The 25,983-nt window shown below is 44.6% G+C and overlaps 2 protein-coding genes across 2 annotated transcripts; one reads left to right on the top strand and one right to left on the bottom strand.

Moving 5' to 3' along the window:
* Positions 1–10,924: 10,924 nt before the first annotated feature.
* Positions 10,925–11,848, bottom strand: LOC125592627. The gene has a single exon (XM_048767947.1). It carries the CDS (start codon positions 11,846–11,848, stop codon positions 10,925–10,927), a length of 924 nt encoding a protein of 307 aa, XP_048623904.1.
* A 12,497-nt stretch (positions 11,849–24,345) lies between these two features.
* LOC106408275 lies at positions 24,346–25,305 on the top strand. Its single transcript, XM_048767948.1, has one exon. It carries the CDS (start codon positions 24,346–24,348, stop codon positions 25,303–25,305), a length of 960 nt encoding a protein of 319 aa, XP_048623905.1.
* The last annotated feature ends 678 nt before the right edge of the window (positions 25,306–25,983 follow it).

Here is a 25,983-nt window from a genome sequence, read left to right on the forward strand (position 1 = left end):
TTCGAATCGTCTTCTAGGTGAATCCGGTGCATGCAATATCTGGAGAAATGCCAGGAATGTCTTCGAGAGAGTACCCGATGGCCTTCCTGTATTTGCATAGTTTATTTAATAACAGTGCAAGTTCTCCGTTTGTGAGGTTTGCGTTCACGATTACTGGATATGAATCTTTATAGAGAAAGGCATATTTGAGTCCAGCGGGCAGCTGTTTTAACTCAATCTTCAGTGCTTTTTCGGGATCCCATTCCTTTGAGAAGGATGGTTGTCATCGATCGACAGATTTTAGTAAGTATCAATCGACGTTGATTTCCGAAGAGTCGTCCTCTATGTCATCAACGCTTGCTGTTCCCATGGTCGTGTCCATTAATCGCGTGTAGTCTTCAGCTCTACTATCAACAGTGAAAGATTCCTCTTCATCAGTTGAGAGTACTTTTTCCAAAGGATCGTCTGAGTATGAATTTATGAATGATCCTTCGGCCAATTCACTGATGTCATCCACGTAGGGTGTCTGTTTATCGATCAAGGGTCGTCTCATCAGATTGTTCATATCGAAAGTCATTGGAATGTTTCTAATGTTTAGACATATCCTGCCCTCCTTGACATTGATTATCGCACCAGCAGTGGCTAGGAGTGGTCTACCCAAAATAACGGGGTCCTTTGGCTCATTTTGGTAAGTTATTTTGGTAGGTTTGAACTTGTCGTACCCTAGGGATATTACGACAGAATGTGGCATCAGGTTCATGCTGGAACCTAGGTCAGAAAGGGATCGAGGAAAATTTTTATTCCGTATATTGCAATCCAAAACAAAACTGCCTGGATCAGGTCTCTTGATTGGGGTCTCGCATTGGATTATTGCACTTACTTCCTCAGAAACCATCATGATGCTGCGCTTAGTGGCTGGAAAGCTGTTGGATACCATATCATTTACGTATTTTTTTATTGAAGGCGATACTTTTATTGCATCACTCAATGGCATTTCCAACGTGATCTTATCGAATGCTTTCTTGCAGATCGCTTTGTCTAGCTCTCACTTAGTCTGACTCTTGTTAGGAGTGAAGGGTGGTAGAGTCCTATACACTCTTTCAATTGCCGGTTCAGCCGGAGTTGGGAGTCGATCGACATTGTTTCCAGAGTGTCGATCGATATTGACCATGGTTTGTCGATCGATACTTGTTCTTTCTTGTCGATCGATTTCGGCATCCTCTTCTATTTCTCCTTCTTCTTCCTTGAGTTCGATGGCCTTTTCCTCAGTGTTGGGCTTCCCTCTTTCTCGAGGAATTTCTGAGTCGGTACTGGGATCATCGAGGTTTATAGGGTGTGACCTACTTTCACCGGTTTTCTCAACTACAGCATGTTTCTCTGTGTTGTTGATTTCTATTGCTCTCGGGATGAGGCGTTTTCCGCTTCTCAATAACACGGCATTAACTTGATGTTTTGGGTTCGCGTCAGTCTGCCCAAGGAGACGTCATGTCTTTCTTTTGATGGCGGTTGCGTTTCCGCGACCTGACTGTCCAGTCTCCTAATTTGTACACTTAAAGTGTCTAACTTCCTCATCAGCTCACTGAAGACTATGTCTATCTTTCCGTTCAGGTCAGTGGCAAACTTGCGATTTCTCGTGAAAGCTTGGTTTAGCCTAGATTTTGCTCTGTCCTGGCGTGATCCAACAGCAGCATCGTAATTTTGGGTAAAGCTATTGGGTTTAGGGTAATTATTTTTCAAGGTATGGCTATCTACGAAATCTATTTGCTGCTCTAGTTCAGATAGGGTGTCATCATCAATTTGGTAAATCCCAAATTGGTTCTGTCCCTCAAGGGCAGGATGGGGCGAGTCTAGATGTTCTCTGATTTTGAGTAAAGGTGACTCGTCAACTGGGTCAGCTTTTCTTCCTAACTCTACGTCCATCATTTCGTAAGATCTACCTGTAGCTATATTTTTGATCAAATGCTTTGCTTCCTCAGGGTTTCTGGCAATAAAATTCCCTTCACTGGCTGTGTCGAGCGTGATCTGGTAATGAAGGTTAATACCTCCGTAAAAGGTATTAATGAGTTGCGGCTCTGAATAGCCATGGTGGGGGTCTTCAAGTTGGTAGCTCTTGAATCTTTCCCAGGCGTTTCTGAATGATTCCCGTGGATTTTGACGGAACGTGGAGATTTTCCTCCTTGCATCCCAGTAGTGCGCCTCATCGAAGAATTGATTTATAAAAGCACTTCTTATCTCTCTCAAACAGGCCAGAGATCCTGTTGGTATTTGGTCTAGCCATTTTCTGGCGTCGCCTTCTAAGGAAAAAGGAAAGATTTTACAGCGATTGTACTCGTCATTTATCAATTCTTCAAGATATTCGATGTGATCATGTGGTCGCTCTGAGACGGTACCACGGAAAGGGTTTTGACGTACCATGATTAAATATTCGGGACTGATCCCAAATTTCTTGGTATCATCTTTTGGTAGTCTAATTGCGGACCTATTGGAATAGGTCCTTCCAGGATTTAAATTGCCTTGCAAAGGCAATTTCCATTCATTATCTCTTTCTGAGATAGATTTAATTTGAACAGAGAATTTCTGTCCCATGTTCACTTATAATTTGGTTATTTGCGTTGCTTAGTTGACCTTTAGGTTTCCCTAGGACTACTCTTACCATCATTGGTAAGAGAATACTTACCTGCTTCCGGCGGGGTGTTGTCGATCAATGTTTGATGTGCGTTGTCGACCGATATTCCTGTCGACTTGTCGATCGATATTGCTTTCGCTCTATCGATCGATATTCCTATCTCTTTGTCGATCGATGTCTGGCCGAAAACCATGTTTTCCATCTTGCAGCTCCTGTGTCGGCAGGAAAAGAGAGGATTTTTTTAGCAAATTTAGCAACAAAATCTAGATTAAATTCTAAACGTAATCTAATGGTAATAAGGAGGAGTCCCCGGAAACGGCGCCAAATTTGATATCACTCAAATTACCCTAAGGAGTGAATTACTCTCTCAAATAAGAGGTTCAGATATAGTACTTATGGATCGAATCCACAGAGAGTCTAAAATTACTCAATAGATTATGGTCTTGAACTAAATCTAGATTGAATGTTTTATGGGTTTTAAAGCAGTAAATTGGTTGGTGAGCAAGTTTATTGCTCGATTGATTGTTTTGAGTTTGTTAACGTTTGGTTGAAGTAGCTAGATTAAGGTATATTCTCAGGTATGATAAATAATACTTAATTTGGGAAATTAGGAGTTTATTAATATTAATTGTTCTTGAATTAAAACTAAGGTATAATCTTTTTGATTATCTAATCTGGATGTAGGACCTCAACTCTCGTTATTTTAGTCGCAAGAAAGGGTTGATCGATAATTCTTTGTGAATATCGATCGATACGCCTTTCAAAATATCGATCGATGGGGCTATCGCTGTGTCGATCGATACTTCTTCCAGAAAGCCTTATGAACGGGTTTGATTTGTATTCTCTAACTCACTTGACCAACTCTCGTATGTATCTAGTCAGTTAGATCATTCTAGTTATTTTCAGGTATTGAGTCAAGCTATGGCTTGATCCCAATTAATCCTAGGATTTAAGTTTAATGGGTGATCAATCCTAAACTTAACTTTAATGCATAATGATTGAACTATATTTCTAAACATCCTAACAATTGTTGTGTAAGTATTACATTTATCAACCTATTTGAGAAACCTAAATATAACAGTAAAGACTACTCAGACATATTCATGGAACACATGGTTACGATGGTCTGAATAATACTTAAATAAATTAAATAGCAAAAGTAACAGAAATAATAAAAGCAAGGGAGTTCAAGATCTTCTCTGTTTTGCAGTAGATGATCTATCTCTCCAATCCTAAGCTCTCCTCTTTCAATGGTGGCTTCTTGCCTCCTCCAAACTAGGTATAAAACGTCTCTAGTCAAGTCTGCCTCTAAAACCATACAAAACCCTAAATAAATAGCCTAACCGGTGGCCATGGACTAATGATGAAATCTTCTAATTTGTCATTAACTCTCGGATGGCTTCATAATCGATCAATATGAGGGACTTGACATCTATCGATATTTGGTGGTGACTATCGGTCGATATTGAGCTGCGACGTCGACCATCTCTTGCTTCCAGCGAAGCTCAAAAGATCTCTAAATAGCTCCAAATACGTCATTTCCTTACAAATAATACCTGGACATGTAAATACTCTAAATAGACTCTATATAGTAATAAATGGATCTTAAAACACTTATAAACCATGGTTAAAAATGGATAAAATCCATGGTCAATAGGTAGCGACCGACTCGTTCTCGGGTCGGTTGCTAAGTAGCGACCGGCTTTTTCGCGGGTCGGTCGTTATGTGGCGACCTTGTTTGCATCTTCTTCCAACGGTTCATGAACGTGTTCTTTAGTTTTGATGAATGAACCAAGATTAACGCAATATTTCACCGCAAGAATTTTCATAAAAGTAATCTTTATGAATAATACTTTTCGTAAAAATGTTCATGTTAACTTTTACGACATTCAAACGTTAATTCTGTTGCGACCATTTTTGACCCCAACATACAATGTATTGAGTATGAACCCTAGTTCGAGCCATCTAGCTCTAATCTCTCAATCTCTAAATCCTTTGTTCTGTGGTTTTTTGGGCCCCCCTTATGTAGTCGTCTCGAAGTCGGTCTTAGTCGGCCAATATGGTTAAACTCTTCCATATTTGGAAATATGGAAGGTTCCCCGTATCGGAAGATTTCCATTACTCCTGGAGGAGGGAATAGTCGCGAGGGTCGGACCTGGAGCGTTTCCTAGCGGGGACCCAGTGCATCTCTTAGCGGGGATCCGGAGGTCGTTGTCTTGCCTGTGGACTGGGGGAATTCGACACCTGAGTATTTTTTTCCCAACAGTATTTGGAATTTATAGCTGCATCCTTTACTGGGGATTGCCTACATACCCCACGGGAGGGGATCAAGCCATTTGTAGTTCATATTGGTGGAGGCACGGAGCCTAGATGGGCGCGTAGCCTGATGAAGGCACGTAGCCTGATGGGCGCGTAGCCTGATGAAGGCACGTAGCCTGATGGGGGCGCGTAGCCTAATGGAGGCTCGTAGCCTAGATGGAGGCGCGTAGCCTAGATAGAGGTGCGTAGCCTAATGGAGGCACGTAGCCTAGATGGGAACGTAGCCTGATGGAGGCACGTGGCCTAGTGAGCACATGGCTTTGTAGTTGATAGGAGTCGTCTGTTGTAGAGGGCGCATATCCGGAACAGATGGTCGGGTCGTCGATGTGCTACAGCGAGCATGAAGTCTCGATATGCTTCAGTGAGCATGATGTGTTCCGGCTGATAAACTGGAGAACGTAACCTGAGCCAATAAGTGGAGTTGCAGACATGCTTCAGTGAGCATATATATTCATATGATCAATAGTAATCGCAAGGATTTGCCGGTTATTGAGCATGTCGATGAAAATGGTCATCTACATATGAAATCTTGCCTTGGTAGCTGTAGAGGTGATGAGCTCGTGTCTCTCTCTATTGTGGACGTCTTGACCTCCCTTGTTTAGGTTTAGAAACCTTATATTTATAGTAGAAGTCATGCCTTTCTCCTAGAATTTAGAAATATTCAATGTATCTTTCGATAATAGAATATTTCCATTTTTCTAAAGGGCGGCGTATATATTGGAATACTACATTTTTCTCTTGGATTTAGGAAGTTATCTTCTTGTCTAAGCTGATTACCTTATAAATGGAAGATTTTCATTTATCTTAAGGCAGGAGAAATCACTCGGCCTGGAAGCCGGAAGCCGGAAGCAGGACCCTGACCCAAAGGCACGACCTTGGAAGCCAGAGACAGGAACCTAGAAGTCGGAGGCATGAACCTAGAAGCTGGAGTAATTCCTTCATGGATTATTTATCCCCAACAGGATCTACATCAAAAATTACATTCAAATGCTCTGGCCTTTTCTTCGGGAGAGATCGCCAAGACTACGAGCTTCATCATCTTCGACAAACTCAACAGTTTAAGAATACATTGCTAGGCCCCGGCCTACCTCAGGGGAACCGGTCCTCCTCCGGGTTCAGAATACGGCTCCGGCCTGAGAGGAACCCGAGACAGCAGGATTACTGGAGCGATGTCCTGCCCAAGAGAAGCCTGCTGAGAATAAGAAATCCTGGTTGACTCGAGTGCATAGGTTATTCCCCGAGTTTACTGACAAAATCCAGAAGTAAGGGAAAACTGTTGGGGAAAAATACTTAGGTATTGAATTTCTCCAGACCCCGGGCAGGTCCCCTGCAACCATCCCTTACTCCGGGTAAAATGGAAATCTTCTGATATGGGGATCCTTCCATATTTCCGAATATGGAATAGTTTAACCCTATTGGTCGACTAGAACCAACCTAAGACGACTATATAAGGGGAGCCCAAACCCTAGAACAAGGGATCGACACTTCGAGACTAAGAGACTAGAGCTAGGCAGCTAGAACTAGGGTTTATACACCAATCTATTATAGTTCCTGCTCTTTGATCTAATAAAACATATCTTCTAGTCTCATTACTCATAAATCCTTACAAAATACATGGCATGTCCATCGTTCCGTAGTACTCACAAAGATCCTACACAAAAATTCCCTAACAGTTGCCATTGCAAACCCGGAGGTCGCTATTCAGAGATTCAGTATGTAGGACCCGGGGGTGAATACCTAAAATCCGAAACTTAGAACCCGGAGGTTTTGTTTAGAACTCTAAGGTTCTTGCTTGTTGAACCCGGAGGTTCTGTTGATTGAACCTGTGGGTTGTCTGTTTAAATCGGGAGGTTGTTGTTTAAATAAGTAGGTTGTTTATATAAACCCGGAGGTTGATTGTTTAAACACGGAGGTTGTTTTCATCGAGATCGTATTCTGCCTCCCTTGGGTAGGCCATTACCGATCTCGGCTAAGGATTCGCATTCCGCCAGTCAGAAGTAGGCCACTATCGAGATCATGTGGTGCTGCACTCTGCTTCCTGCAGAAAGCCACTCTCAGTGTTTTATCTCTTGTTGGTGCGACTTCGACCTGTGGGAACCGAAATTTGTACTGTCGATTTAAGTTGATTTAGGAAAGATAGGAAACCCTAAATTTCCCAGAGGTCCCGAATATCTGCTAAACCACACGCCAAGTATGAAATTGATAAAACGAAAAAGAAAGCAAGAAGGATTTCTATTCTTAATATGTGTTGATCGTTACAACAAGGTAAGAGCCTCGGCCACAAGAGCTGTCGGCGAGATTCCTAGTTCTAGCAACCTAAGACTACAAAAACCTAATTGAGTCGCAGCTCGATAATAACAAACGAAAAATTGCCTAAATGCTCTAAGTACTAAGCATTTGCCCTGAGTAGAGAAATTGCATCCCTCTGCCTCTTCGACCTCGACATCCTTATATACTCCTTTAGAGGTGGTTTGCTCTTTACCTTTCAGCCCTTGGTCGAGTTCATCACCTTACGGAAATATTCCATTTTTCTTCGATCTTTGTATTTATCTTCCAAACTTGACATTTATATTTTTCTGCGTAACCAAAGATAAACCGTCATAACGATTGGGCTTGATTTCGTATAAAATCGCAAGTGGGCTCTTTGCCGCGTTTTGGGCCCTTTCGGGCCGTTTTCCGATAGGGGTTTTTACGATTTTATAAAAAGAGCACTTTCGAAACGATGTCGATTCTGAAGAACATTCAAATTCCTCGTATAGCGTAGGCAATCCAAGGTGTTCCGCTAACCGTTGTCGTTTTATAAGATCAATCTGAATGTTATTCGAGAGAACGAGTTCTTGTCGTTTCAAAATCGTAAAGTTCCAACGGTGACTCCGATCGAGATGAAACAAGAGCAAGTTTAATCTAATCCCAAAGAGGGAAGCTACGAGGATGGGACGAAGGCAGGTTAATCGATCCAACTCGTCGAATGGACGAGTTGGACTGCATGTTCGGTCCAACCCGCCCAGTCCAACTCGCCCATTCGGCGAGTTGGACGGCTCGGTCGATCCAACTCGCCCGTTCGGCGAGTTGGATGGCTCGGTCGATCCAACTCGCCCGTTAGGTGAGTTGGATTGATCCAACTCACCGAAAGGGCGAGTTGGTAGGTGCGTCTGGTCCAACTCGCCCCTTCGGGGAGTTGAACGAGGGGTGTTTCATGGTTCAGATCCATTGTCTGAGGCCTTGAGTAAACTTTCTCGAAGACTTATCATGTAAATCCTTTTAGAATTGTTACGAATTTAATCTTGGGTTTTCACACCTCTCTATTCTTTTGAATTCTAGTTCTTCTTTTGAAAGAGGACACTTCTTCGGAAGTTTTTTGACGTTGATTTCGTTGTGACCGATTTCGACCCCAACAGTTAACCCCCCCCCCCCTCAGCTCGTTAGAAATATGGTGTTCTTGCGAGCGGTTTAGACATATCAAGTAGGTTAGGCGGAATCCAATGTTTGAAAATCCGAAGGTGAATAGTGAATTTTCTTGTCTATAAGTAGAGATTTTACGATTAGAATGCGGGTCTCAATCTTAGTTTCCGTTGAGAGCTCAATGTTATATTTCCCGAATGCGGGTCTTTAATTCAACGCTTGACGGAAGTTTCAAAGAGGCACTTCATCCGTTTTCAGAACGAGGTAGCGGAAAGAGAGCGCAGACAGGCTGAGACCCATTCCCGAGCTCTCATTCGTGTGGAGAGGAAAGGGAGGAGGACGATTGCTGTTGAGTTAGCGATGAGAGCTACATTGTTTGATGCTGAGTTCAGGAGTTTCAAGGACGCTCAAGACTACGTGGGTTACTTCCGCGAATGCCGCGGTTCGGTTGGTATCCTTTGGAAGTTACAGAACGCTGATTTCTCTTTTCTCTCCGAGGTTGCTGAGATGTCAGGCCTCATGGATGGGTGCGCCCAGGCCGAGTCGATGGTTCCTCCAATCGAGGGGAGGATCCGAGAGCTTTGGGAACCCATCGAGGTTTCGGAGGACACGTCGGAAGCGGGAGCCGATGCTGCGGACGAGGGAGGAGAAGTGGATCAGCCCGCAGACTCATTTGGAGCCTCGATTTCTGGGTATCTTGACCTTGATCTCTGAAGGTCGTCGGGATTGTTTTCCCTTTGCCTTTATCTCAAGATTTCGTGTAGTGTTTTAGGCCGAGTGTGGTCGTTCGTTATTTGAGTGTGCTATGGCCTTGCGAGGTCATTTGACTATGTATGCGGGACTGGCCGTTGGTTGCTTCGAATCCCAGCCGCTCTGGGGCCTTTTTATATATAACGAATGTTCTTTTAGCATTCTATGGGTTTTAGTTTATACTTCTGCCAAGTGTCGAGGGAAAGACACGAGTAGTCACTTCGTATCTTAACTCTAATTTGTCGTTCAGTTCGTTTGCTCTTTCGAGGGTATTCAAAAACGTTTAGGAGTTTTACGAAGTTTCGTGAGCGTTTTAGATGTGGACGATGAGACATGTTTTAAGATCTCGTATCAGTTTCGATATCATGCCTTCAGATGTTAATGGACCAGTAGGACTGGGTTTAGGGCAAGACCTAGGTTTACTTTCGGCTCTAAGGCTATGAGACGACTAATCGGCTTTCGTTTTACCCGTTGGCGATTTCTACCTAATTCTTTCCCATTAAAGTCTGCGACTGGGCGTCAGCTTGTCTGACTTATGTGAGAAGAATCAAGCACTCTCCAGAGAACGTCTGGTGTGCTGACCAAAATTTTGGATTTTCTTGTATAGCATGCTATGGTATCCTTGTCTGATGTAAGAGAACCTTTAGTTTTTATGAAAGGTTTGACTACGAGTTCTTTTTTAGAGAACGTTTTGGACTTGTCCGTCAGGGCCAATCGACGGGCATGTTGTATTTTAGAGTCACAGACGGACTGTGTACTTGGATAATATCTTTCGAGAAATATTTGCGACGTCTCGCTTTCTCGAAGATATATCTTTTGCTGTGAGATGGCTACGATCTTCGTTTTTATAGAAGATGCGTTTTTCCGGTCTTGCTTGACCATGAGTATGTGTGAATTATGCAGGAATTAGGTTTTGTCCAAGTACTGCTTGGACGGTATGCCCTTATCTTGGGTATTTCTTAGGCCAACCTTAGATTACTGTGACTTATTGCAAGCAAATTGTAAGATCGGAAGAAGGTAGAATTTATTGAAATTTTTTCAAAAATATCGAGTACATTCATGGATATTTTGGACTTTGTGGGAGCATACGAGTATATGTACCCTCCCCCCCCCCTTTTTAACGAGGGGGATAGCTGAACTTGTCGATATGAAAAGCTACCTAAGTACCTCTTTCGAGGATCAAGCCATCTCGTAGTTATGCTTGTTGCTGCGGGTGTTCCTACTCGCTGGATTGTATCGTTCCGGTTACTTCAGCCGTTAGGGCTTCAGTTGGATCGACGACCGTTTCAGGAGTCGGGCTGTCCGCTGGAAAGGCGATGGATTCGGGGACTATGTCGCTTTCTGGAGTCGTTGCCTGGTCGGGTGAGTCTGGATCACTTTTTATTGAGCTCTCGGGAGCGTTTTGAGCTTTCTTAGCCCACTTCGGGTTGACCGCGGGGGTGTTCCGTGTTTGTCGTTGTTTATGCTTGGCCAAGAAGCAGAGCCTAGACTGTTTCTGGCATCCCCAGATTACCGCTGTTCCGTTTGGAGTTGGGAACTTGACGCCAAGGTGGTAAGTCGACGGTACCGCTCTCATGGCATTGATCCAAGGAGTTTCCATGATGACATTGTAGATTGCCGGGTTATCGACTACCGCGAAGTCAATGATTTTCGTCACCTCTTTAGCCATCACTGAGAGTTTGATTGATCCGAGGGTGATTGACGTTGCACCTGAGAAACTAGTGAGAGGTTTTGGTTCCGGGACGACTTCTCCGAGTTCGATTTTCATCCTTTGGAGGGTATCGCGGAAGATGACGTTGACTGTGCTTCCCGTGTCGATAAGGATCCTTCCCACTTCCAGGTCTCGGATTACTTGATCGATAACCAATGGTCGCAGTGAGGTTTCTCGATTCTGATGGTTTCCCGCTCTTCGAAGACGATCGTATCGTTAGTGGCGTCGTCGGTTGGGGACCAAGCCAGCCAGCTTGAACACGTCTCAGCCTTCCGTCCATAAGCTTTGATCGACGAGATCGAATTGTGATAGAATTGCGATCCCCCGATGATCATGCTCACCCTTCGACGGTTGCTGTCGTTTCCTCGGTCATCCTGCCTCCTTCTGCGTTTCTCGCCCGACTGATTTTTCTGGGTATTGTTTTCGGGGGACTCTTTATCAGCTTTGGGAGGGCGATTGGAATCCTGGAGGAGGTCTTTTATGCCTGTGACCTTCAAAATTTCGCTGGCGAGGAGCTTCGCAGCAAGCCTTGCGCCGAGAACCTTGCAGTTCATAGTGGAATGACCTCTGGTCTGGTGGAACTCGCAGTAGGAATTATCCTTGAACTGGTTCCTGGTCCAGGTATTTTCGGAAGTGTTTCCCTGTTCGGAGTTGATAGCGTAATTATGCTCGCCCTGGAGATCTTCTCCCTCGTGGTGGACATACCTGTTGTTGCGAGGGTTTTTCCTTCTCGCGGACGTCTTCTGCGGATTGTACTTCTGGGAGAGGACTTTCATCTCTTCTTCCATCATGATGAAGTCTGTTGCCTTGTGAAGAGCGTCTTGGATTGTTCTCGGTTTTTCAAAGGATATCCATTGCCGGAGTTTCGACCTGTACCAGAGAGTTTTCCGCAAAGCGTCGACTGCCACTTTGTCGCGGAGTGGTTTGTCTTCTCTTTGAGATAGACTCCAAAGGCGACGTCTGAGGTTTCCCTGTCCATGAACATGGAATACTGTTTGAGAAACTCTGAGGCGAGCTGACGGAAACTTCCGATGGAGTTTCGTTTCAGACGAGAAAACCATTCGAGCGCGGCTCCTTTGAGGTTTTCGACGAAGAGGAGGTAGTAGCCCGCGTCTCGTTCGCGTTCCTTCAGTTTGCACTTTCCCATCGCGATCTGGAAAGACTGCAGATGCGCCTTCAGGTCGGTGGTGCCATCGTAGACGAGAATTTTGATCTTCCCAGGATCTGAGATGTTAGTTTCCGTGATCCGGGCAGTGAACAGAGTTTTCCGCGCTTACTCGAGAAGTCTGTCGATCTCGGGTGCAGCGCTTGTCGCGTGGTGAATCTGCGACTTTACCGCCCTGACTTCTGCCGCAGTTTTTGCGATGTACTTGCGGAGATCATGGATCTCATCAGGAACTTCCAAAATTCCTGTTGTTGCTGTAGCTGTTGTTGTAGGGTTTTGGTACTGCGAATTTTGGTTGAAGTTACTTCTGTTTCCATAGGAGTTTCTGTTTCCACCCTGGTTTCCTTGGAATCCAGCTCCACCAATGTAGTTTACTTCTTCTTCCTGTGTTCTACCCTCTACAGCTTCTGCATCTTCAACAAAGCTAACCTGCTTCTTGAGAAGCTTGTGAACACTGTCCAGTTTTGCCTTCACCTCATCCAACTGATCATTCCCAAGGATGGTGGCAGATCTCTTCCTCTCAACATCAGTGTTCGTGGTGCTGTTGATGGATGCTAGGTTTTCAATCACCTTGACCGCCTCCTCTGGATTTCTGGTGTTGAAGTTTCCGTTGCTGGAAGCATCAAGAGCCATCTGGTACTGCACCGCGATGCCTCTGTTGAAAGTACTGCGTAGCTGTACTTCATTGAATCTGTGGTGTGGACAGTCTCTCTGGTAAGACTTGAATCTGATCCAAGAGCCTCTGAATGATTCTGCAGGCTCCTGAGTGAATATAGCAATCTTGCTCCTCAAGTCTTGAGCATGCGCCTCATTAAAGAAATTGCATAAGAATGCATTCTTGATTTCGCTCCAGGATTTAAGAGATTCTGGTTGTAACTGCTTGAGCCAATGCAGAGCTTTTCCAGCAAGTGAATATCTGAAAAGTTTGCATAATAGGTAGTCGTCAGAGACTCCCTTGACTCTAATAGCAGAAATCTGATCCTCGAACCTCTCCAGATGGTCCATAGGATGCTCGTGGGATAGTCCATGGTAGGGCAACTGTCCCACAAGTTTGTAGTACTGCGCTTTCAGCTCAAAATCCCTCTCAATGGTAGGAGGAATGATGGCTGATTTGTTGGTGTAGTAGCGATCTGGACGGTTGTAGTCAGCCAACGTCCTGGGTTGTGCAGCCTCATTTACAGGTAATGTAGTACCTGTAGTAGTAGCATCAGGCCCAGGGATTGCAAGCCCCCTGAGCTTCTACTCTCTGACCTGCTGCATTACGCAGATGACCCTCTTGGTCATGCAGGTCTCCATTGTTTTCCCAAACAAGTATCAAAGGCGCAACCATTGCTCACAGTTCAGTATCGATCGATGTCTGAGATGGAATGTCGATCGATATCGGGTGAAAGGTATCAGTCGATGGAATGTTTGTGTTGTCGATCGACAGGGGTGAGCGAGAATCAGTCGACGGAACTGGGGTCTGGGTCGACGGTGGTTGAGCAGAATCGAACGACACAGAAGTATTGTTGTCGGTCGATAGGGACCGCGCTTCCTTACGGATCGTAAATTCAAAACTTGCAGGATCTGGTGAGAATATCAGTTCGGATTCCTTGTTGCTTTTGGTACTGCTGGGCATGTACCTGAAAATCCAAGAAAAAGTTTATGCAAAAATACTTAACAAAAATTAGAAAACAGGCGATCAAAGCTTCCCGGCAACGGCGCCAAATTTGATACCACTCAAATTACCCTAAGGACTGATTTATACTCTCTCAAATAAGTGGTCGAGTTGTAGTACTTAGAGAACGATTTCACAAGGAGCTAGGGAACCTAGAGATTCTAATATGATTTGTTAAGCAAGATGTTTTAAGAGTTTTAAAAGTAAATTGCAGTTTTATATTGAACAAGTATTTGTTCAATAGCAAGTTTTGGGGTTTTGGTGCTTAAAAAGGAAATAGCCAGACTTAGGGTTTTTATTCAGGAAAGTTGGAATTATAATCCTATAGATGCCTAATGAGTTGCATGCATGATAATGTAAAGCTCAACTATTTGATCGACAAGTCTTTCGGCCATTGCGAGCATTGACTTGTTGACTATTAACTAGATCTATGATCTCAACTCTCGTTATATTGATCTATAGAAAGTGTCGATCGATATTCCAATGGGCATATCGATCGATACCCCTTTTGCACTGTCGATCGATTATTCAAGTGTGATATCAATCGACACGCTCTAGTTAAGGTTTATGCACATGTTGAATGAATGCCTACTAAGCTTACTAGATCAGCTCTCGCCTTGCTCATAGCAAGAAACAAAGTTCATTTAGAATGTTTTCAGGATGAGAATTAGCTATGGCTTTTATCAATCAATCCTAGGGCAAGTTCTAGGTAGCTAATCTAGACACATGCATTAATGAACAATTCTATAGATGATTATCACAACTCAGCAATCTATAATTGGGGCTAATCCCTCCTAACCTATTTAAACCCTAAAATCTAACAAGAGAACTACTCAGACATGGCTAAGCAATTCATAACAACATTTAGGTATAAAAACTTCATAGAATAAATAAGATAAATATCAATGGAGTTTCAATCACAAATAATAACTTGGATCTTCTCTCCTATCTATCAATAAAACTATGAAACACAAAGAAAGCACACTTTGCCTCTAACATGGCGGCAAAGCTTATATAATTAGGGTAAAACTCGTCAGGGGCAATCTTGTAAAATAGTGAAATCTTGGGCTTCAAGTCGGATGTGACCAAACGGGCTTTCTGCGCGCTTCGCTATCGATCGACACCATGACTTGTGTATCGATTGATTCTAGCTCTCCAATATCGACTGATTGTCGATCTCGATGGTCATCTCGGGTGCTTACTCCAAATATCTCCAAAATGCTCCAAAATCATCACTTATGTCCAAAACATTCCTGATCTTATAAATATAATAAATAGACTCTATAATAATATAAATATTAGTAAAAACACCTATAAACTATGGATGAAAATGGGTCAAATACATAGTCTATCAATCATTCTAGTTATTTTCAGGTATTGAGTCAAGCAATGGCTTGATCCCAATTAATCATACGATCTAAGTTTAAAGGATGATCAATCCTAAACTTAGCTTTAATGCATAACTAGATGATTGAACTATATTTCTAAACATTCCTAACAATTGTTGTGTCAGTATTACATTTATCAACCTATTTGAGAAACCTAAATATAACTGTAAAGACTACTCAGACATATTCATGGAACACATGGTTATGATGGTCTGAATAATACTTATATAAATTAAATAGCAAAAGTAACAGAAATAATGAAAGCAAGGGAGTTCAAGATTTTCTCTGTTTTGCAATAGATGATATATCTCTCCAATCCTAAGCTATCATTTTTCAATGGTGGCTTCTTGCCTCCTCCAAAACTAGGTCTCAAAGGTCTCTAGGGAAGTCTGCCTCTAAAACAATACAAAACCCTAATAAATAGCATAACAGGCGGCCAGGGACTAATGATGTAATTATTGAGACTTTTGTGAAACTTGAAATCTTCTAATTTGTCATTAACTCTCGGATCGCTTCATAATCGATCGATACGAGGGACTTGACATCGATCGATATTTGGTGGTGACTATCGGTCGATATTGTGCTGCGACCGTCGACCATCTCTTGCTTCCAGCGAAGCTCGAAAGATCTCTAAATAGCTCCAAATACATCATTTCCTTGCAAATAGTACCTGGACCTGTAAATACTCTAAATAGCCTCTATATAATAATAAATGTATCTTAAAACACTTATAAACCATGGCTAATAGTAGATAAAATCCATGGTCTATCACATTTGAGCGTGACGCATAGAGGCAGGTCTAGAGGCTGGTACGGGTTTTGTTGAAGTAGCCTGGATGCTTTGGGGACATTTTCAGTATATTCTCATTTTTGAGGTTCTTGGGCTGGATGCAGGCTTTTGAAGGGAGGATGATCCTTTTGTGGTCCCATAAGGGATAGGAAAGGGGACAGCGCCGGAGAAGTCTCGAGATTTGTTCCCTCACGTGGCGTCCTCCTCGTGGCGCGTGGGAACCCATCTAGGGTTTACAACCCCTGCAGGTGATGCTATGTCGATCGATGTCGACAGTGTCTCGTCGGTCGATACTCACGGCAATTGTCTACTCGGATCTTTTTATTTTATGACCTGCAATAATTAAAAACCAACATAAATAATAGATTAATAAAAACCAAATAAATATTACCTAATAGTGGGTTGCGTCCCACTCAGCGCTTTGTTATAGTCATTTAGCTAGACTTTGGAGGTGATTTGGGCTAGTGATGTTGAAAGCTCGCACTTGTTGGAAAACAAGTCTCCATCTCTTCTTTGCGCTTGTTGAACCATGTACTAGTGAAGTCTCGCAATGCTTCATCTCCTCTGCGCCATTTGTCCTTCATTATTGTAGTTGCATCTTCTATCTTCTGCAATCTATCTCCAAGACTCTCAAGATTGAACTGATGTCTCATAACTGTGGCGTATGTGTCAGCTGAGATCTCCTCTTCACGGTTGTGTGTGTCAAACATGTCTGATGTCACCTTTTGTACTTGCCTCCCTCGGTTTGTAGCATCGTCGACCGAGGTCTGTATGTGAGTGTCGGTCGATTTATTGTTGCGTCTGTCGATCGATGCTGATGCTTCTGGTCGACGGGAAATGTAACTCTGAATCTCCACTAATTCCCCTTGAATAGCTTTAATATTGGAAGTCAAAGCACTAATGCTAAGATCCATTTGGAAATAGATGTCATCACATCTCCTATCAAGCCTCTCTTCTGTAGTTTCCAGAGCTCTGTAGATCCCTTCTACCAACTGAACTATCTCTTCCCAGGTGTGAAAATCTGGTTGACACTTCATCGTATGTGAGTGTGGTGGATTGTCGTTGACCGATGCTGGTAAGCGGTTATGCCTGTTGTGGGAACCGAAATTCGCACTGTCGATTTACGTTTAAATAAGGAAACTAGGAAAACCCTAATTTCCCAGAGATCCCGGATATCTGCTAATACCACACGCCAAGCAATCAGAACACAAGAATAACAACGATAAAGTATAAGAAATCGAAAAGAGAGGAAAGAAGATCTTATTCCGAATTCGCGTTTGAGCGTTACAACAAGGTAAGAGCATGGGCTACGAGAGCTGTTGGCGAGATTCCTAGTTCTAAAACCCTAAGACGGCAATAACCTAGTTGAGTCGCAGCTCGAATAACAAAAACGGAAATATGCCTAATTTCCCTAAGTGCTAAGTTTGCTCTGAGAAAAGTCCCCTCCATGCCTCTCGCCTAAGACCCCTTATATACTGCTCCTAGGTCGGTTTACGCTATTCCTCTTCTGCCCTTAAGCCGCCATAGCATAAAAATGGAGATATTCCAATTTTTCCGATCTTCGTAATTATCTTCAAAATTTCGTATTTATCCGCAGAAACTTGACATTTATCTTTCCTTGCGAACCAAGCGTAAACTGTCATGCGGCTTATGGGCTGTTGGTTAAGAAATCGTAAGTTGGTCCTCGAGTCATGTCTTAGGTCCCTTTGGGCCGTCTTCTGACTCGAAGCGTTTATCACGGCTTCTTTCGATAAAGAACGAACTTTCTGCGGTTTCTACCGTAAAGTTTGATCGATGACTTAGAATGGCAGGAAACATGAAATGGGTTCGCTACGGTCTTCGGGAGATAGCATCGAAGGGTAGACGAGAATGCATGGACTAATGTCAACCGCTACGTAGCGACCGAGCTTCGGCTTGGGCTCGGTAGCTACGTTGCGATCGAGCGAGACGAACACTCGGTTGCTACGTAGCGACCGAGCTTCAGCTCAAGCTCGGTTGCTACGTATCGCTACGTAGCGACCGAACGGAACAAACGCTCGGTCGCTACATAGCGACCGAGCGGAATGAACGATCGGTCGCTACATAGTGACCGGGCTTTGGCTCGAGCTCGTTCGCTACGTAGCTATCGAGCGGAACACGCATTCGGTCGCTGCGTAGCGACCCTTTTCGAGCTCTTGTCCGATGTCTCGTGTTTCCTCCGCAAAGCTTTTCGTAAGGAAGAATCTATTCCGAAAAAGTATTTGTCGAAGAAGGTTTTTTGTTTTCTTCTTTGGACGTTCTTGAATGTTAACTTTGTCGTAACCATTTTTGACCCCAACACCTGTCGATCGATGCTGAGTGAGACACGTCGGTCACACGCTTAAATATGGCTATGTCTTGCCTCATCTCTTCCATGCAAGTAGTTAGCCAACTGATACTATCATTCAATTGATAGTAGACTCCATCAAGTTTCATCTGGAAGTCTTATTTGTTCTTCTCTTGTTCTCCGCAGATTCCATAGAACATCTCATTGATCTCCTCCTTGGTGTAGATCTCTGGTACTAGTTTGGTTTGTGTGAATGAGCTAGCATGTTTCTGGAAGACATATGTAGCTGTGCTCATCTCCCGAAGCTCTTTCCATTAGTTTTCTTATCTCCTCCTTAAACACATTAATGATGTGTCCATCCACATCTCTTGCTCATCCCTAATCATCTCTGTAGATTCCATACTCATCTTTCTCTTCCGTGTACAATTTTCTAGTTCCAAAAAGGTCAAAAACTCTTATGCCGAATTCTGGACATCTATCGATCGATGGGGGGATGTTAACATCGAACGATTTCTTCTTGGATCTGTCGATCGACTTCTGTATCTTGATGTCGATCGCCGCTCGTCTGTCTGCTTCACTGATTTGGCTGAAGCGAGTTCCTTTTCCACAGGCTTCTGCAAGAAGTGAATCTGTTTCCCCTTGTGCCTAAATTTCTGGTTTTAGAGGGCGAAATTTGTAGACTAGAATTCCTTTCTTTCTGTATTCTTCATCATACAAATCTTCGCGGGTCTCAGGCGGTTCATCGTTTACTGCCAGGATGGATTATGGCAGTCGTTCTCCCAATCTGCTGGACTACTGTCGACCGATTCTTCTTCTGCTCTGTCAGTCGATTTTTGCTTGGCACTGTCGATCGATGTTGTAATATGAGTTTCGATCGACGCTGAGTATTCTGACTCGTACTGAGCTCTACAGTGGCATGCTGCAATGATTCTGGGATCATTGATTCTTCTGGGGGTCATCTATGGCTTCTTGACTGGAATAGGGTTATAGTGGACATGAGGATCTATGAGCGTTACGCACAACCAGTTGGTTTGCAAGTTGCACACTGCTCCTACTGTTGACAAGAAGGCTCTCCCAAGTAATAGAGAAGAGTTCCAGTTCAGCTTGATGTCCAAGACATGGAAATCTATTGAACTAGGGCATTACCAATCTGCACCTCTAGGTCTCTCACAATTCCTTCTGAGTTTCTCTGATAACAATCCACCAAACTGAACAATTCCTTGGAAGGCTCCACGTGCAGACCTAGATGGTCAGCCATAACTCTAGGTAGGATGCTGACTGATGCTCATGTGTCGCACAAGGCATGTGGGAATTCAATACCCTTCACCGTGCATGGTATTGCAAATTGCCCAGGATCAGTCTTCTTCTTCAATGTAACCCTCTTCCTCATCTGTTCTCTAGCTTCAGAGAACATTCTCCTAATATCTTTTTCAGTCTCTATGGTTTCTCTGAAGAACATCCACAATTTGTGGGTAAAATAAGCCTCATCGAATGGCTTATCTAGAGGAATCCTGAAGACTCTTTTCGGAAACTTTCCTTTTCCTTTCCATTATCCCACCTCTTCAGATATTTTTCCCCTTTTTCCTTTCTTCTCCTTTGGGTTCTTCCCGTAGGAACCTTATCAACCTCCATAGAATCTGTTTCATCTTCTAAAGGTGTCCTGACGGCCTCTGGTGGGTTTTCTGAAGGTTTGGGTTTGGGCCTGAGTGCATTTAGACGTGTAACATCTATCTTCGGCATATGCACTCGGTCTGTAATAGGTGCTCGTTGATCGATGGGTGCTGGCGGTTGTCGATCCATGGCTGTCTCCTGATGTTGATCGATGACGGAGTCAGAATGTCGATCGATTTTTACGTAGGCAGGGCTGGGCGGATGTGGGTGTTTTGCTGCGAACTCCTCGTGAGTCATGATCCTCACAGCATTGCAAGATGCGGTTGACTCCTTAGGTGTTGTCGATCGATGTCCAGGAGAGGATGTCGATCGGTTTTGGATGACTTCTGTCGACCGATGTTCGTGGCTTTGCGTCGATCGACACCAATGCGATCCGCCGAAACTCAATAGACTCTCTACTTCGAAATCTCCTTCTTGCAGCTTCTCTTCTTTCACCACTTGCCAGAAATCATCCCCAATGATGGCAGTCACGTGGTGCTTCATTACATCATCTTCTACCCCTTTAGTCAAGGCTCCCTACCTCTTAACAGCTTCTCCTGTTTGAACAACCTGCATCTCCAGCTTCTTCACATGAGTGTTCAAAGTCTCAAACTTTGTGTTCAGGTTGGTGTAGAGAGAATTAATCTTCCTATTGAAGTCCACTGTCATGCGCTGTTGTCCCTCGAGAACTCTATCAAGCATCTCCTCAATCTTGCTCTCTTGAGTTGGCGGTGGTGGCTTCTGGTAGTATGAGCTTCCATAACCCATGTTGTTGCTGTAGTTGTTGTTGTAAGGTTTCTGATGCTGCAAACTCTGGTTGAAATCGCCCCTATTTCCATATGAGTTTCTGTTTCCACCTTGGTTTCCAGAACCATGGAATCCAGTTCCAGTGATGAAGTTCACATATGTTTCCTCAGCTCTACCCTCTGTGTCTACAGCCTCTGCATCTTCAGCCACTGTCCATCTTTGACTTCACCTCATCCATCTGATCATTCCCAAGGATGGTGGCAGATCTCTTCCTCTCAAAGTCAGTGTTCTTGGTGTCGCTGCTAGATGCTAGGTTTTCAATGACCTTCACTGCCTCCTCTGGATTCCTGGTGTTGAAGTACCCATTGCTGGAAGCATCAAGAGCCATCTGGTACTGCACCGCGATGCCTCTGTAGAAAGTACTGAGCAGTTGTACTTCATTGAATCCATGGTGTGGACAGTGTCTCTGGTAAGACTTGAATCTGATCCAGGAGCTTCTGAATGATTCTGCAGGCCCCTGAGTGAATGTAGCAATATTGCTCCTCAAGTCTTCATCACATGCTTCATCAAATAAGTTGCATAAGAATGCATTCTTGATGTCGCTCCAGGATGTTAGGGATCCTGGTGGTAGCTGCTTAAGCCAATGCGAAGCATCTCCAGCAAGTGAGTACTTGAAGAGCTTGCATAGGAGGTACTCTTCAGAGACTCCCTCGACTTTAATAGCAGATATGAGATCCTCGAACCTCTCCAGATGGTCCATAGGATGCTCGTGAGATAACCCATAGTAGGGTGTCTGTCCCACGAGTGTGTAGTATTGCGGCTTCAACTCGAAATCCCTCTGAATAGTTGGAGGTCGAATGGCTGATCTGTTGGTGTAGAACTGATCTGGACGGTTGTAGTCAGCCAATGTTCTGGGTCGAGTGGCTTAATCTACAGGTAGAGTAGCTCCTGTAGCTTCAGACTCAGGAATCGCAGCCCCCTGAGCGTCTATCCTCTGACCTGTTGCATTACACAGATGACCTTCCTGGTCATACAGGTCTCTACTCTCATCACGCACAAGAATCAAAGTCGCAACCATGTCTCGCGGCTCAGTATCGATCGATGTCCGGATTGAAGTATTGATCGATGTCGGATGGAGGATGTCGGTCGATGGGAGAAGAGTGTCTTTGGTCGACGGTGGTGAGCGAGTATCTGTTAACGGGACTAGTGCCTGGGTCGACGGTGGTTGACAAAACTCGAGCGACGAACAAGCGTTATTGTCGATCAATGAGGAGCGTGCTTCTTTGCTGATTAAACGCTCCAAACATGCATGATCCGGTGAGAATAGCAGTTGAGTTTCCTTGTTGCTTCTGGTACTGCAAGGCATGTACCTGAAAATCAAAGAAAAAATTTTTGGTCAAAACCTTAACAAAATTAAATCTAATAGGCGATCAAAGCTCCCCGGCAACGGCACCAAATTTGATATCACTCAAATTAACCTAAAGAGGGAATTTACTCTCTCAAATAAGAGGTTCAATTGCAGTACTTAGGGATCGAATCCACAAGAAGCTAGGAAACCTAATAAATCTAATGGGATTTGTTAAGTTGGATGGTTTGATGATTAAAATGTAAATTTGCAGTTTTATTGAGGAAGTAATTTCTCGATTGATTGGTTGAGGTTTTGGTGCTTAAAAGGAAATAGCTAGACTTAGGGTTTTTATTCAGAAAACTTGGAATTATAATCCTACAGATGCTTAATGAGTTGCACGCATGATAATGTAGAGCTCAACTACTAAGCAACAAGTCAATCAGCTCTCGCTTATCTGGACTTGTCTATTAACTAGATATAATGACCAAAACAAATGTCTTCGATCAATAGCAAGTGTCGATCGATCGATTATCCTACAGGGATATCGATCGATACACCTTTCACTCTGTCAATCGATTGGCAAGTACGGATATCGATCAACGCGCTTATAGGTAAGCTTTATGCGCAGGTTGAATGATGCTCACTAAGCTCACTAGATCAGCTCTCGCCTTACTATTAGCAAGAATCGTAGCTTAATTAGAATGGTTTCAGGATGAGAATGAAGCTATCGCTTTTATCTAACAATCCTAGGGCAAGTTCTAGGTAGCTAATCTAGAATCAGGCATTAATGAAAATTCTAATGATTATTATCACAACTTAGCAATCTATAGTTGGGGCTAATCCCTCATAACCTATTTAAACCCTAAAATCTAACAATGGAACTGTTGGGGAAAAATACTCAGGCATTGAATTTTTCCAGACCCCAGGCAAGACACCGGCCTCTGGATCCCCGTTAGGAGGTACCCCGGTTCCCCGCTTTGAAGTACTCCGGGTCCGGTCCCCGGGACCGCCCCCTTCCCCTGGGAAAAGGAAAGTTTCCGATAAGGAGAACCATCCATATTTCCGAATATGGAAGAGTTTAACCTACTCCAACCGACTATGGCCCGCCTTAAGAAGACTATATAAGGGAACCTAAACCCTAAGGCAAGGGATCGACACTTCGAGACTTAGAGATTAGAGCTAGGCGGCTAGAACTAGGGTTCTTACTCAAAATTGTTGTAGTTCCAGCTCTTTAATCTAATAAAACGTCTCTTTCTACTTTAATACTTGCAAATCAGTACAACTACCCACAAATTCTAAGCCTTGTCCATCGTTCCATGGTACTCACAAAGATCCTACACAAAAATCCCCTAACAGTTTGGCCCTAGGAGGATGGGTGTAATCTAAACTACGTGATAATGGCGGTGGACGAGTAGGATGAGCTACCCGAAGCTACCCAAAGAGAGGCCAAACTCCGGAGGCAAATTGATGGTCTGCATAGTCAAGTAACCGAGTTGCATAGAACTCGGGAGGAAACCAATCCCGAGCTCTCCTCGGAGTTCCAGAGCCTGAAGGAGAAGCTCAACGAACACTCCAAGCAACTGGAGCAGAGTGCCGAGAAGCTCAGCCAGCGCAAATCTAAGAATCTTAACCTCCATGATGAGAACCAAGCCCTCAACACGGCGAGTAACAAGAAGCGTCGATTCTGGGCTCAGGTCCGTCCTATGCCGACTCTGGAGACACCCAACTCTGGAACGATATGCGAATCTCCCACCTACGGCGTCGGGAGGAGACGCGTTACACCTGAGAAGGCTAAGGACGCACCTGATGGAGCAACAAAAGCGGAGTCTCCCATGGCCGCTTACCTGGATCAGATGTTCACCAAGAGGCTCGATGCCATGCAGTCCATGGTAGAGAGGCTCCCAGGGGTAGCTGCCCCCATCCGGAAGAGCAACCCCGACTCTTATGCCGATACTCCTTTCACGGATGAGATCACCTTGATTGAGATGCCCAGGAAGTTCTCCTTCCCCGGCATAAAGGCGTATGATGGCACCACTGATCCGGACGGCCACGTCGCCCAATACATACAAAGGATGCTCGCCGTAGCACTCCCAAAGGGGTCGCGCGAAGCTACCTTGTGCAAAGGGTTCGGCTCCCCCCGACCGGACCCGCTCTGCAATGGTATATCAACCTACCCTCCAGGTCCATAGCCTCCTTCGCGGTTCTCAGCGATAGATTTTTGGAACAATTCGCTAGCAGCCGGGACCTGGAGAAAACCTCAGACAGCCTCAACAAAATCCTCCAGCACCGGGCGGAACCCCTACGAGGCTACGTAGCCCGCTTCAATCAAGAGAAGGTGGCTATTCCCGAGTGCAGCATCCCCACTTCTATCTCTGCCTTCAAGAGAGGCCCGCTCCCCGACGGAGACCTCTTTAAGGAGTTAACCAAATACCAATGCAAAACCAAGGAAGACGTCCTATCTCGATCCTAGGCGCATGTAAAATGGGAGGAATATGTCGCCAGCCGCGCTATGGCGCAACAAAAACCAGATCCCAAGACGATCAGACCAGACCAAACCGAGCGAGACGAGAAACCTTCTCAAAGACCAGCTAGGGACTCCGAAAATCTTAACCATGGCAGATACCAGAACCGGCTGATAGAGAAGGCAGAAGGGATGGCAGTGTCCACGTGGCCAGACATCTCTCACCTCTCCGTCTCAAGGCCAGAGCTGATCAATGTTCTGAGGCAGATGGGCCAACAGGTCAAGTGGCCTCAGAAGATGAAAGCACCCGACTCTTTCCGGAACCCTGGTGTCTGGTGCGACTTCCACCGAGACCACAGTCACAAATTGGAGGACTGCATCGCACAAAAGATCGAGGTCAACAAGCTGCTTAAGAAAGGACACCTCAGGGAGTTCCTTTCCGAGAAGGCCAAGAGCCATCTAAGGAAGGAGACAACGGGAAAGCCAACTGAAGCTGCTCTCGTCTCGCCACCTCGACAGGACCGAGTGATTCATGTCATATTGGGCGGTTCGGAGATCAGCGGCATAAGCCATGCAGCCGCGAAGAAAAGCACCTGGAACGCTAAGCACGGACTAGAGGTAGCCAAGCCAAAACGTCTGCTCCTAGGCACAGACGAAATAAGCTTCACGGCCAAGGAGGAGGAGAAAGTTCTCAGCCCGCATCTTGACGCCCTGGTCATATCACTCATTGTAGCGAACTACCTGGTGAAAAGGATACTGGTAGATAATGGAAGCTCCGACAACATCATCTTCCAGGCCGCATACAAGGACCCGGGGCTGGAGGAAAGTGCTCTAACTAGGAGGACAACCCCACTTATAGGATTGAGCGGGGAAGTAAAAAAACCCGCCGGAGAGGTGACCCTCCCGGTATACGCCGAAGGAATCAACATGTCAACCAAGTACATCGTTGTTGAATGCGACTCATCCTACAATATGATCCTAGGACAGCCCTGGATTCACGGCATGTGAGCCATCCCCTCTACTCTTCACCAGATGAGGAAATTCCCCACACCGTAGGGAATAAAGGCGATCAGAGGAGATCAGGAGTATTCCCGCTCCTACTACCAGACTACTCTGAAGGGAAAGACCAAGGTCTTATAGCAATTATAGAGTAAGCCTCCGGCTCATCATACCGAAGAACCGGAGGTGGAGGAGATGGACTACATGCCATTAACCGAAGGAGATCAGACCCGACATCTCAAGATTGGTTCCAAGCTGACCGAAGGATTGAGGAGAAGACTGATAGAATTCCTCAGGTCTAACTATGACTGCTTCGCTTGGTCCGACGCAGATATGCCTGGGATCGATCCGGAAGTCATCATGCACAAGCTGCAGGTGGATCCCTTACATCAACCCGTCACACAAAAAAGAAGGAAATTTGCTCTCGAAAGAGACGCAATCATCAACGATGAAGTCAAAATCCTGCTCGGCGCGGGGTACAATATCCGGAATGGCTAGCCAACGTCGTCGTGGTCAAGAAAAAGAATGGGAAGTGGAGAGTCTGCATTGACTTCACAGACCTCAACAAGTCATGTCCAAAGGACCCCTTCCCACTACCTCTTATCGACAAGCTGGTGGACGCCACCGCGGGGCATCAGTTGATGAGCTTCATGGACGCAATCTCATGCTATAATCAAATACTTATGC

The sequence above is a fragment of the Brassica napus genome, chromosome C9 (genome assembly GCF_020379485.1).
Source record: "Brassica napus cultivar Da-Ae chromosome C9, Da-Ae, whole genome shotgun sequence".
Classification (NCBI taxonomy): domain Eukaryota; kingdom Viridiplantae; phylum Streptophyta; class Magnoliopsida; order Brassicales; family Brassicaceae; genus Brassica; species Brassica napus.

Bases quoted from the DNA above. Each gene is read 5' to 3' on its own strand.
- LOC125592627 (XM_048767947.1), bottom strand. From the start codon at position 11,848: ATGGTTTTCTCGTCTGAAACGAAACTCCATCGGAAGTTTCCGTCAGCT.
- LOC106408275 (XM_048767948.1), top strand. From the start codon at position 24,346: ATGGCGCAACAAAAACCAGATCCCAAGACGATCAGACCAGACCAAACC.